Source organism: Lissotriton helveticus, chromosome 8, assembly GCF_964261635.1.
Source record: "Lissotriton helveticus chromosome 8, aLisHel1.1, whole genome shotgun sequence".
Taxonomy (NCBI): domain Eukaryota; kingdom Metazoa; phylum Chordata; class Amphibia; order Caudata; family Salamandridae; genus Lissotriton; species Lissotriton helveticus.
This window is the reverse complement of record NC_136069.1, coordinates 39266962-39281380: the sequence shown is the minus strand read 5'-3', so window position 1 is coordinate 39281380 and position 14419 is coordinate 39266962. Positions and strand designations below refer to the sequence as shown.

Genomic DNA, 14419 nt, shown 5'->3' with positions numbered 1-14419 from the left:
ACCACTAGGCATAATAAATCATGCAAGTTCTTCCCTCACTAACTACATCTGTGGGTTTGCAGGAGGTGTGTTATATTTTATGAATAACTGAAACATCCTACATATTTTATGTTGTTTTTCATGTGTAATTGCTGGTGGCATTTTAGGTATGTTGCGCTAGCAAAGCCCAATCCACCTCCAAAGCATTTGTATGTGTATTCTTCTGGATGTCTTCACAGATAGATGGTTAGGACTTATGCTTGAGTAAACCTCTTTCCACATCCACTGCATGTGTGTTTTTTCAATCTCTATGTTAGCTGCTGACTCTTAAGATGTACGGATTTACTAAAGCTCTTTCAACATTCACTGTATTTCTATGTTTTTTCTTCTGTATGCCATCACAGATGGATGGTTAGGTATGAGGCTTGTGTAAATCTCTTTCCACATCCTCTGCATTTGCATGTTTATTTCCCCTGCATGGTAGATGGTGGCTCTTTGGATACATGGATTTACAAAATTCTTTCCACATTCACAATCACTGCAAGTGCATGGTTTCTCTGCTACATACCTTTGCAGATGTATGGTCAGGATTGATGCTCAAGTGAAGAAATTTCCAGATTTATTCCCTATCTGTGGTTTTTCCTGTGTGCATGCGCTGATGGACCTTCATAGTTGGTAAACGCGTAAAGCTCATTCCACATTCCTTGCATGTGTATGGTTTTTCCTTTGTGTGTGTTAACTGGTGGCTCTTTAGATGTGAGGATCTACTAAAGCTCTTTCCACATTCACTGCAAGTGTAAGGCTTCTCTCCTGTATGTATTCGCTGGTGGATCTTTAAAGCTTTTGCTTCAGTAAAGCTCTTTCCACATTCGCTGCAAGTGTAAGGTTTTTCTCCTGTATGCCGTCGCAGATGAATATTTAGGTCTGATGTTGTATTAAAGCTCTTTCCACATTCACTGCATGTGTATGGTTTTTCCCCTGTATGCCGTCGGAGATGGACTGCTAGGTTTGTTGCCCCAGTGAAGCCCTTTCCACATTCACTGCATGTGTATGGTTTTTCTCCAGTGTGTGTTAGTTGGTGGGTCTTTAGATGTGTAGATCTACTAAAGCTCTTTCCACATTCACTGCAAATGTGAGGTTTTTCCCCTGTGTGCATTCGCTGGTGTCTCCTTACATTTGATGCGTAAGTAAAACTCTTTCCACATTCACTGCATCTGTATGGTTTTTCCCCGGTGTGTGTTAGCTGGTGGCTCTTTAGATTTGGCGATGTACGAAAGCTCTTTCCACATTCACTGCAAGTGTAAGGTTTTTCTCCTGTGTGTATTCGCTTGTGGATCTTTAAAGCTTTTGCTTCAGTAAAGCACTTTCCACAGTCGCTGCATGTGTATGGTTTTTCCCCGGTGTGTGTTGGCTGGTGGCTCTTTAGATTTGCAGATGTACGAAAGCTCTTTCCACATTCACTGCAAGTGTATGTTTTTTCTCCTGTATGCAATCGCACATGGTCTGCTAAGAGTGATGTTACAGTAAACCTCTTTCCACATTCACTGCATGGGTATGGTTTTTCTCCTGTGTGTGTTTTCTGGTGTTTTTTTAGAATCGTAAAGCTACTAAAGCGCCTTCCGCATTCACTACAAGTGTATGGTTTTTGTCCTGTATGCCTTTGCAGATGGATTGTTAGGTGTGAAGCTTCAGTAAAGCTCTTTTCACATTCACTGCATGTGTATGGTGTTTCTCCTGTATGCCTTAGCAGATGGATTGCTAGGCGTGATGCGCAAGTAAAGCTCTTTCCACATTCACTGCATGTGTGTAGTTTTTCCCCTGTGTGTGTGAGGTGGTGTCTCTTTAGAGTTGAGGATGTACTAAAGCTCTTTCCACATTCTTGGCAAGTGTATGGTTTTTCTCCTGTGTGCCGTCGCAGATGGATGGTTAGCTCTGATGCACAAGTAAACCCCTTACCACATTCACTGCATGTGTGTGGTTTTTCCCCTGTGTGTGTTGGTTGATGGATCTTTAGGTCTGCTGTGTGACTAAAGCTCTTTCCATTTTCACTGCATGGGTATGGCTTTTCTCCTGTGTGTGTTAGCTGGTGGCGTTTTAGCTTGGTAGAGCTACAAAAGCTCTTTCCACATTCACTGCATGTGTATGGTTTTTCTCCTGTATGTGTTAGGTAGTGTCTCTTTAGATTTGCGGATGTACTAAAGCTCTTTCCACATTCTTGGCAAGTGTATGGCTTTTCTCCTGTGTGCCGTCGCAGATGGATGGTTAGCTCCGATGCTTGAGCAAACCCCTTACCACATTCACTGCATGTGTGTGGTTTTTCCCCTGTATGTGTGAGGTGGTGTCTCATTAGATGAGAGGAACTGCTAAAGCTCTTTCCACATTCTTGGCAAGTGTATGGCTTTTCTCCTGTGTGCCATCGCAGATGGATGGTTAGCTCTGATGCACAAGTAAACCCCTTACCACATTCACTACATGTGTATGGTTTTTCCCTTGTGTGTGTTGGTTGATGGATCTTTAGGTTTGCTGTGTGACTAAAGCTCTTTCTATTTTCACTACTTATGTCTGTGCTTTCTGCTTTATGTGTGCGATATTTGCTCCACAGAGTTGATAACTCATTAAAGGTCATCTTACATTCATTACACTAAAATATGTTTTCTGTTGAGTTGTTACTGGTGTCCGTGTAGGAATGATGAATGACAAAAAATTCTCATAAACATAGAACCTTTATGTTGTTTCTTCTCTTTCTTAATGAACTCTTAGTTGGGAATTGCTGATGAACACTCTTGCCACATTAACTCTGCCCTCATGGGTTTTCCCCTGTGCATAGAGTAGCACTGAGGAGAATCTGGAGCTTGACTTCCATTGTATGTGTTTTACTTTGGGGTTAGAGTTCAAGTATTGGCTATATTTTGGCATAAATCATATTAACGTGTTTGCTGACTGACCATTGTGGTTCCTTAACCACTTACTATGTTTTAATAGTCACTAGATATGTGTAGTATTTTCAGTCTGTCTGTTCTTAATAATAATGTTGAATAGTTACTGGATTTCTTGCACGACTGATAACATATGCATGGTCTTCCTATAAGGAGCTGTGTCTTCAACTTGCGTTATTAACTTTCGAGTAGAACTGCAATCTCACAGCTTATCTAAATAGTCTATTTCCTGCACAGTATTTATAAAATACACACACGCAGAAAAAAAAACATTACCAAGTCTTTATGTTCTAGAATAATGTACGGATTATAGGGGCCAGCCAAACAGTGTTTATGATGTACTAACATCACAGCCTTTATATTATCATGTTAGAGAGGCTAGCATTGTTGTAACTACCTGATAATTATCTAAGATAAAGGGTGGTATCTAGCATATTTTAATAATGATTGTGTTCTGCCAGTTTAATGTTTGTGATTTTAATTTAATTCAATCTTTAGAGTCCAGCAGCACGGATGTCCTCAGCCTCTTGAAGCAGCCGGATTGCACTTGATATTCTTGCAGGATTTGTCTGTTCGTCTACGAGAGTCTCTGTCTCCTACTAAGTTGTTCTATTTCGAATTACTGTTTTGCATCATTTCTGGTTCTTCTTGAGTTTCAGATAGCTTTCCAGAATTGTCATATTTTCTTCATTACTCTTCGTCTTATTATGTGTTCAGGAATCTCCTATTGGAGGGATACAAGAATACTTGTAATATCGAAATCTATAAGCAGCAAAGTGTACACTATGTCTCAGATGAAATGTCAAACAATTAACATGAATACATTCCAGCCACTGGTTATTACTCTAGATAGAAATCTAGTCTATCTTTTTAGCTCACTGTGCCACTATAGACAATAATCATTCTTATGGAAATCAGCGTTGATCCTGCTCCAAAATGGACAGCCCAGTATGTACCAGAGTTCACCTGGATCTGAATAGTAACATAAGCAACCATGCAAAATGGAAATGACCGTGTTGGCCTGGGTCAGTGAGATGTGGCTTAAGTCCTATGGTACAGCAAGACTATCAATTAATACGTTTCAACTCATCATGTTCATAACTAAGGAAAGAATAGCCTTACAATGAAAATCATTGATCAGCCTCACCAAGTGGCTTAAAAGCTGCTGCTCACTGGAGAGTTGCTGGAGAAACTCACATGAAGCGCAGAGGAAATGCCCCTAAACGTAATCAGCACCTGGGAGGATGAAACAAAATGCTGTCTAAAGTGATGTATGCAAAGGAAATGTTGCCTTCCTGAAACACAACAGAGCTTGATTATGTACTTGTCAGTCTTTCTATTGAGTGCACATGTAGTGTAACTGGTTTAGAACTATTACACTTTGTTAGTATGTATTAGGCTATAACTGATGACTCGTCGGGTTTGTAGATCACTCACTTCCTACTGTGTTTGCTGCTTGTATTTAAAGATCATTAAAACATCATTTAAAAAGAAATCTCTCAGTGCACCAGAAATTGAAAGGTTAGAGATCATCAAAGAAAACTCAGAATACCTACAGAATGTCTCGTACCAAGCACCTTCTAACTGGTGCATTCAGTGCAACTAAAATGATCACCTAGAAAATCTATTGCTATCTACAGACTTCTCCCAACTCAACCCACAAGTCTAAGTAATGCTACTCATAAAACAGCAATACCAAAGGGGACTCTGGACGGAGCGTTGAACATTGCAAGGACTCACCACCAGTCAACTGATCTGGGTTTAATCCATCATCATTCTTTAGCTCACTCCGCCACCCCTGTTCAGACATGTCCATATGCAAATCAGTCTGACCCTGTGCATCATGGGAACAGCCCAGCCTGAACTGCCAAGCCATGTCTTTCCTGAACTGGAAACAAGCATCCTGGGACTGGTTTCTGGCTAATCAGTCATTATCACCCAGGCTAGCTTGAATCCAGTGGCCAAGTGAGCATGCCCTGGCCTGGCAGTTCGGGCTGGACTGTTCCCATGAGGCACAAGGTCAATACGGATTTGCATATGGCTGGGTACCCTGGCCTGGCAGTACGGGCTGGACTGTGCCCATTGGGCGCAGGATCAAGACTGATTTACATATGGCTGGGTCCAAACTGGAATGGCATGGTGAGCACAAAAACGATGGATTTAGGCCCAGATCTCTGTACTGGGGTGAATGTATGACATTGCTCTGCATTCTGTCCATCAATTGTTCTTTTTGCACTCATAAAACAGCAGCAGCTAGTGAGAGAAGGTATGAATCCAAGAAACAACTAACCAGAAACATAAAAAGCAAAGGTAAAAATCGCAGTACTGCAATGAGCATCGAGTGGCAGACACTGTTGTAAGGTTAGGATACACGATCCCTCAACTGGGAATCAATGCAATGGCACATTCCTTATACTGTGCATCAAAAGGCAGTTTAATTGCTTGATGTCACACTGTACAAAACCCTCAAAACCTTTCATACCCACCATATGCCCGTCTTTGTTATGATATGCCCAGTATTCCCCACAGCAGTCATTAGCAAGATGTGTCCACACACTGCATCAAACAGCTGGGGATGGAGTTATTTACACAATAAACGTACTCAAAGGGCAAAATGATAGTGAAACATATTGGGCCTTATAATGTAATTCATTACTCAAATCTACTAACTAAATTAATTATGTTTGAGCAAAAAAGCATTATTAGATTTCACTTTTGTTTTACTAAAACCAGCTCAAATTAAATGCTACAATAAAACATTTTGTAATAGAAAGAGGTATTATTCTTGTCTGTATAAAACATGCTAACACAACATAAATGTTTTGTAATAGGTAATTTCAGGTCGCTTGGTAATCACTGAACACAAGACAAGATGAAGCCCATTTATTTGGACAGGGTGCTTCGAAAAGTATTGCATTAACAATGGCTGTATCGACAAGGGGCGCTCCTCGACCATATGTGCACAGCAACAAGTGTTCTTATACCCATGGTTGGGAACCCTGCAGAAAGGTGGGCCTCCTACAGGCTGATATCTCAGCTTAATCCGGACACGAAAATGCTGGCTAAACTGACTGAGAAGGGTAATCTTGAATATGATTTATGCCATATAGATCGACCAAAGTTAACGTTTGGTGTCTTTATAACAACATTGCTACAATAGAACGAGTTACGGCTCTGTTGTCGGTAGCCTCAGACACCAATAAGTTATTTGATTCAGTGGATTGGCCCTTCCTATTCGGCATTATGAACAAGATGGGATTTGGTCCCCACTTCTTGAAATGGGTCAGGTTGCTCTTTACTAACCCTAAGGCATAGCAACGTCAATGGTGTCCTCTCTCAGGAATTCCCCATAAAAGAGCGGGACGAGGCAGGGCTGCCCCCTCTCACCAGTGCTATTTGCCCTAGCGATAGAGGCGATGGAGGCATGGATGAGTGTGGATGCCCGAGCTGGGGCTGGGGATGCGATCACCCATGGGAGGAACGTCTATCCATTAATGCCGATGATATTCAATAATGCACCTAGCCAACCCAGATATTTTATTTTTTGCAGATTGGTGACATTGTCACTATTTATGGAAACTTCTCCGGCTTTGGGATAATCTGGGAGAATTCCCTAATAGTTCTGATGGGCGGCTGGGAAGCCGAGGGCCACCCATGCCATTAAATGTTGCCACCCAGCGCTTTAAATAACTGGGTCTGTGGATCTCAAACAAAGATGATACCCACTATGAGGATAGCCTGATGCCCCTGGTTAGTAAGCTAGACAAAGATGTAAAACACTGGAGGGCATTGCCACTGTTGGATTCACCTTTATACTGCAGAATAGCACACGTGCCTTGCCCAACACTTTCTTCGTCGCAAAAACTAGGCTCCTGAGATCCCTGTTCTGGCTAGACAGCCCGCCACGAATAGCACTCCAAACTATTCAACGGTCTACCGATGATGGGGGATAGCACTATCTAACATATGCAAATACTAGGCTTGGCCGAAGTGGCACGGTACACTAGGTGCATTAATTCACTTATCTATACATACGATTGCAAACTGTGAACAACGCTTTATACACAGATCTCTGCATGACACGTATGGTCACCATAGAGGACAGAGTGAAATTTTAAATTTATAAATAAGAAAGCAAATGTGTTAGATCTATTTAAGAATGGCTTGTAATAACGTAAACACTAGGGGCCATATTTAGGAAGCCTAATTCCGTCCGGTAACGGCCGAAATTACCGAATGTCGGCCGTTACCGACCGGAATTAGGCTTTTCAGATGTAGGTGGCCAAATTGTAGAATTCGGTAATTTACCGAATCGGTAATTAAGGAATTGGTAAATTACCGTATTCTTAACATACCGATTCGGTAAATTACCGAATCCTTAATGTAGAGAGCACTCAAGTGAGTGCTTTTTACATTTAAGGATTCATTATTTGCCACCAACTATTAGTTGGTGGTAAATTCCGAATGCCTTTTAAAAAGCAATTTTGTGCTTTTTATTCAGTGCCATGTGGCAGACATACATGCCCCTAGGGCATGTATGTGTGCCACATGTGCACCCATGCACTATTCAGGGGTGCAACAGGGTGTCAATGTGACACCCTGCCACCCTTGAAAGGGTTCTCCCTACTACTGATTCGGTATTTACCGATTCGGTATTTACCGAATCGGTAAATACCGAATCGTCGGTAAATACCGAATCGGTAATTCCCATTCATTCCTATGGGCCTCCAGGCTCATAGGAATGAATGGGAATTACTGAATGGATATTTACAGATTCAGTAAATATCGAATCGGTAAATACCCATTCTTAATTACCGAATCTTACTGATTTGGTAATTGTTACCGAAAAATTATCTACATCCCGTTTACCTATTCCTAAATACCGAATCGGTATTTAAGAATAGGTAAATTGAGATTATCTACATCTGGCCTTAGAGCTCTAGGAGAGTTTATTACCATAATGATGACGGTAGAAACAAATGTGGACATACTACTCAATACAAAGGAAAACCAGGAGCCAACACTGAAGGTCACAAAGCCAGCATTAGAGGCGTGCTCAATATAGCACCCAGAATGTGTCAGAGCTGCAGCAGAAGGACACCAGAGACAGACGCAGATAAGGAGTCTCCAGGCAGTGCCTAAAAAATGGAGAAAATAATCTGTTGATGCTGCAGGCGGCCATGAGGGAAGAAGGTGGAACGATGACTATGAATACATCGAACAGGAAGAGTCGGATGCAGAACTCTAGTAATAGTGAGCAAGTAACTTACTACTAGCAGTATGTATCTGGATTCTAGCGAAGAATTTGTACATGACATATAGAAATCACTGGATTGTGAAGGACCATGTGAACTTGTAATACGAAAAGTAAGTATGTTTCAACTTTATCCAGTGCACATTTAGAGTCATTTAAATCAATGGTAATGAGGAGGGTAGTAATGAGGCAGGTTGATGTTTGTTTTATCAACAAAGACCGGCGCCATGGGGGGATGAAGCCGCTCGCTTGAATATGGAAGTTCTACACCCTTTGCAAAGTTTTTCATACTTCTCCTACTCATGACAGAAAAACATTCCATATCTCATCAAAACTGCAGCTGTAACTAAACCAATACAATTGTAAAATCGAGCATTCTTCACACTGTGCTAGCAACATCCACAAATTGCGCCTACTGGCAGGGTGTGACCATTGTGATGGTTGTGGAATTATAAAATTCAGACAACTGAATCATGACTGCATTATGGATGGGTGCGGATTATCAGGCAAAAGGGCCTGGGACAGACATTTAAGTGCAGCTGGATCGCCTGACCCAGCCTGAGGTTCTGGTCAGGACTCCCCCTATCCTTTTTGGGGTGCTCCTCAATCTTTAAGATGGTAATCTTGCTCGACTTATTATACCAACTACATAATTATTCATATATTATTCCCTGCTACCTCTTCACTTGATTGGACGCTGCCTTATAAGATGTTCTGGGGCACTACTTCCTGTTCCCTCCACCTCAGAATTGCACTGTCAAAATGCTTCAAATCCATATATGAGGGACGTATAGCGGCTATAATAACTTCATATCATAGGGAAACCCATTTAATTATTAGAAATGAATGGTGGTTTGATATCCGGGGGGACCCAGCCTTTACCTCTGACAGGGTTGATGAGGAGGACAGAGGGGGATCCTTTTTTGAGGGATAGACCCCCTTCTCTCTCTCTGGGCACAGCAGTGGCGTTTCCGGTATGGAATGAAGTTATTAGGTCTCTGGATATAGTGTATGACAAGCAAGACACTCCTGTAGTTGGGGTGTTGGCTAGGGCAGATGTCTGGGTTACAGGGACTCTGTGGAGAGATGCAATATCTAAGATGGTGGATGTCATGTCCAGATACATTGAAATTATTTACAGAGCTCAATAGTGAATATAATCTCCATTGTAGTCAATTCTTTAAATTTCTGTAGCTCCGGTGTGCTCTTATTCCTCGCATAAAAGACCTGGACGAGCTCCCCATCTATAGCACGAGGAAAGCCTAAGTTTTAATAGAAGAATTGAGGTCATAAATCTCAGCAGTCTATAGCGCTTTAGCAAATTGCTCACCCGACTCTTTTGTCCAATTGTGGGAGGAGTGGGAATGGGAATTGGATAAGGACCCCTAATGGAAGACACATCAAGGGAGGCTTGGGCGTTCCCCAGGAAGTAGTGACTGAATCACAGTTTAGGGTCTTACAGCTGAAATACATACATAGGGCGTAATTCACATCAGATAGGCTGTGGAAGATGAGATTAATTTTATTATATTATTAATTTATTATATATAGTTTATATTCATATTATTGTATTTATATTATATTATAAATATTTGTAGAGCGCACTGTGATCAGACAGGTATCCTGGCGCTAAGAGCAATAATTGCCTACATGAGGGAAGAAAACCGAGCATAGCACGTGATTACAGGAATCCACTATTTAGGGAACAGCCAGGTCTTCAAAGCTTTCCTAAATTTCAGCGGGTCAGTCAGTGTTCTCAAATCAGGTGGCCGCTTGTTCCATAACTGAGCAACTTTAACTGAATAAGAGCGTCCACCTTGTCGGACCTTCTGGAACTTATGCTCCTGAATGAGATTAGCTATAGCTGACCGAAGAGCCCCCCTCGGAGCAGTGCAGGGGCATTATTCTGAAGGGCTTTAATCAAACTCACATGGACTTAAAGCAGATCCTTTCTGTCTCAGTGAGCCAATGAAGTTTCCTAAGAGTGATCTCTGTGATTTGTTTAATGTCAATTTAGCTGCAGCCATCTGGACTCTATGCAGACTCTTAATCAATTAGTCAGGAGCTTCTGTAAGGGAGAGCATTACAATAATCCAGTCTGCTGACCATAACACTCCGTTAATTAAAGCTTAAGCATGAGCCGGTAAAACAGGAAACAACTTTCTAAGGCCACGAAGCAGTACAAAGCAAACACCAGTCACTTTGTTAACATGGTTTAGGTTTGAAAAGTTTATTGTTTCAGTTAATTAAAACCATAACAATACATTTTATAAAATCAAGTGCTACAGATGAAACTCTTAGTTTGTTAACATGTTTCTCTAAGGATAAATTATCATTGAAGGCCACTCCAAGATTGCGTACAGCCTCCAAGGAACACAGTTCAATCCCGGCAGGTAGTGGCTAAAAATTCAGGGGTAATGGCATTGAGATCTTCGCAGGATTTTCTACCTGGGTCTGTGGAGCATTTCTATTCCTGGCTAACTAGCTCTTGCACCCTTGCCTAGCATTCAATCACAATTGATTAGTCGAGTCTGGCAGAGCAAAGTGAGTTTGGCAGCACAAAGCTGCAAGAAGCTAGCGGGCTGAGGGGCTCGATAGAGCATCTTGTCGGCTGCTTTTGGGCACCCCAGCAGCATGTCGGCACCCGGGGGTGTCAGTGTTGGTGCAGAGTGCTGGCGCTGTCTGACGGCGGTTTGTGCAAGTGGAGTCAGAGGCACTACATCAGCAGCCCCTGACGGCAATTCTCACCAGTCTCCACGCTGACTTTGCGTTCGTCTCCTCGCCAACCCGACTTGCCCCCATTATCCCTCCTCTCCGTTTCCGCCTCCTGCCCTGAATCACCTGCAGTTTTTCCCCCAAACCACTGCAGTTCACTACCAACTTACCCCTCGGGCTCACCAAGAGGGGGAAACAAGGTAGTTTCTCCTAGTATGGGGCCATAAAAGGTTTTGATTAGCCCATATGTTTGTGGGGGACTTCATAATTATCTGATGCCTTACTAATTAAGATAAAAGCCAGCAAAGACCTCCTCAACACACAGATAAAGATCACCATTTACAAGAAGAAAATGGAGGAGTCAATAAAGAAATTGCAAGCAGAGCAAAATTAAGGTACACTGCAAAATGATATCAAAATGTTTTCTCATGAGAGGGTATACCCCTACACCAATGGATGATATAACAAAGAGTATGACTTTGATGCAGAGTCCTCCGGGAGAAGTGCTTCTGAATCTTCCCACTTAGACACTAAGGATTGGTCCAGTGACAACTCTAACCAAAGTTAAAGAGGAAGACAGAGCCAAGAGACAAGAGGGAGATTTTACAACTCCATCTACCTACCGAACCAGATGTTCATCTGACCAGGCCCCAGCCTTTTCAAGGACCCCCCCAACCACAACTATTGCCTTTTTCCAACCAAACTAGTGTTTTTTAGGAAGAGGTGGCAGGAGAGGAAGACTCTGCAACAATTGGCCCGCCACCTCGAAGACAACAACATCTTGGACCCGTCCCAGTCCGGATTCAGACAAAACCACAGCACCGAGACAGCCCTCATCGCTGCCACGGACAACATTAGGCGCCAAGTAGACAACGGCGAAACATCAGCCCTCATCCTCCTGGACCTGTCAGCCCCCTTCGACATGGTCTGCCATTGCACCCTAAAGACACGCCTCCAAGAAGCCGGAATCCAAGAGAAGGCCCTCGACTGGACCACGTCCTTCCTCTCCGGCAGAACCCCGAGCGTCCGCCTGCCACCCTTCCGATCCAAAGCCACCAACATCATCTGCGGTGTCCCCCAGGGCTCATCCCTCAGCCCGACGTTGTTCAACGTCTACATGGCCCCCCTCGCACGAGTGGCCCGCCACCACGACCTCAACATCATCTCCTATGCTGAAGACACCCAGCTCATCCTCTTCCTCACCAAAGACCCACACACCACCAAAACCAACCTCCACGAGGGAATGAATCCGTCGCTGACTGGATGAGAAGCAGCTGTCTCAACTGAACTCGGACAAGATGGAGGTCCTCATCCTCGGACCCACCCCCTCAGCCTGGGACAACTCCTGGTGGCCAACCACACTGGGAACAGCACCAACACCCACTGACCATGCATGCAACCTAAGATTCATCCTCAGCTCCTCCCTCTCCATGTCCAAACAGGTCAGCGCTGTCTCCTCCTCCTGCTACAACACCCTCCGCATGCTACGCAGGATCTACAAGTGGATCCTGACCGAAACAAGAAGAACGGTGACACAGGCCCTCAACAGAAGCAGACTGGACTATGGCAACGCACTCTACGCAGGAATCCCAGCCAAACACCAACGACGACTACAACGCTTCCAAAACGCCTTTGCCTGACTGATCCTCAACGTCCCCCACCGCAGCTACATCACCCCCCACCTGAGAGACATAGACTGGCTCCCCGTCGACAAGAGGATCACTTTCAAGCACCTCACCCACGCACACAAAGCACTCCACAACACCGGACCAACCTACCTGAACAGCAGACTCAACTTCTACACTCCCACCCACCACCTCCGCTCCACCAGCCTCGCCTTCGCCTCTGTCCCCCGCAGCCAACGAACGACCTCCGGCGGCAGATCCTGCTCCTACCTCCCTGCCAAGACCTGGAACACCCTCCCTGCCCACCTATGGCAGACCTAAGACTTACTCGCCTTCAGAAGACTCCTCAAGACCAGGCTCTTTGAGCAGTAGCGGCACCCCCCTCCCCTCTGCGCCTTGAGACCCTCACGGGTGAGTAGTGCGCTTGACAAGTACTCTGATTGATTGACTGATTGAAGAGGAGGGATGAAAAATACAGGGGGAGAACAACAAAGGAGAGGGCATGAACACCTGCAGTCGCACATGGAACAATCAACAACCAGGCTTGAGCAGCATATAGACATAGAGGTTAATATCACCACTGAAGAACAGTATACAGCCGAACTCACAGTACTTAACAATGGGTTGGACTTTGTCCCTGTGACCTATATGGACAAATTCAAAAAAGCAATGGAAACTAGCAGAATTCTTCCAGAAAATCTTTGTGAAAGCCTTCTTTCTGAATACCCAAGTTACAGACCTAGATGATGGCCACAATAATTAGAGAAAGAAATCAGGGGGTCTACCCTCCGCCATCCATGACCCTGCCAGAAGTGCTGGCTTTTGAGGAAGTGGTCATCAAACAAGTTGAAGAAATGAACCAAAGAGAGAATACCTTTCAAAACCTTACCAGACAAGAGAGAGAAGCTCTGGACTCCCTCGGTAATAAGTAACCGTGGGCGTAGCACTTCGCTCCGCCCACGGAGTGGGCGTAGTGGTGCCTACTTCGCACTGCACAAAGTAGGCATAGTAGGCAACACTACGCCCACTCAGTGGCGGAGCGAAGTTGCCCGTCACCCGCCTCCCTCCCGCCCTCTTATACAACCCTATTTTTCCTATTACAAACAGTAAAATAAAAGGAGAATAACTTACCTTGAATGCGGCATCCCAGGGCTCCCTCATCCTGTAGACGCGCCGACTTCTGCAAACGAATGCGCATGCGCGGGCACCCGCGCATGCGCAGTATCTCGCGAGAAATGCGCATGCGCGGGCGCCCCGCATTCATTTGCAGAAGTCGGCGCGTCTACAGGATGAGGGAGCCCCGGAACGCTGCATTCAAGGTAAGTGATTCTCCTTTTATTTTACTGTAAGTAATAGGAATAATAGGGTTGTTTAAGAGGGCGGGAGGGAGGCGGGCGGCATGTAGTGGGGCTACGCAAAGTGTGTGGGTGGACGTAGCGCCCACCCCACTTCGCCGAGCTTCGCATAGCCCCACTACGAGGACTACACCCACCCTTAGTAAAAAGGAACATCTTGTAATAAAGCCAGAAGATAAAGAGAAAGCCATGGTTATCCAAGGCAATATAGGGAAGCCTGTCTCATCCTCCTACAGGATAGGAGAAACGATACGGTCCTATGATCAGACCCAACTGCCCGCCTCAGGGACACAATCACTACCCTCTTGGATGTAGTTACAGGAAACTGATGGATCACGAGAAAGGAAAGAGAATGCTCATAACCACTGAACCATGGATGGAAGAATTCTATACACTTCCTAACATCAATAAAGGAAGACTCCCGCCCCAGAGAACCCCATAATGTCGGGCATTGGCTTCCTCTTAGACCCACTGTTACAATATATTGATTGGTTCCTTCGACCTCTAGTTAAGAACATAAGGTCATCTACACAAGCCCCTAAACACCTCCTTAAT

At 44.2% G+C, this 14419-nt stretch overlaps 1 protein-coding gene across 1 annotated transcript in view; it reads right to left on the bottom strand.

Annotated features, from left to right (window-relative positions):
- The window catches only part of LOC144773695 (uncharacterized), a 177775-nt gene that overhangs the window by 146330 nt on the left and 17026 nt on the right, over positions 1-14419 (bottom strand). Inside the window, 1 exon segment of the mRNA XM_078658843.1 lies at positions 644-3639. Coding sequence (XP_078514969.1) covers positions 644-2605 — 1962 coding nt within the window. The 5' untranslated portion in view covers positions 2606-3639.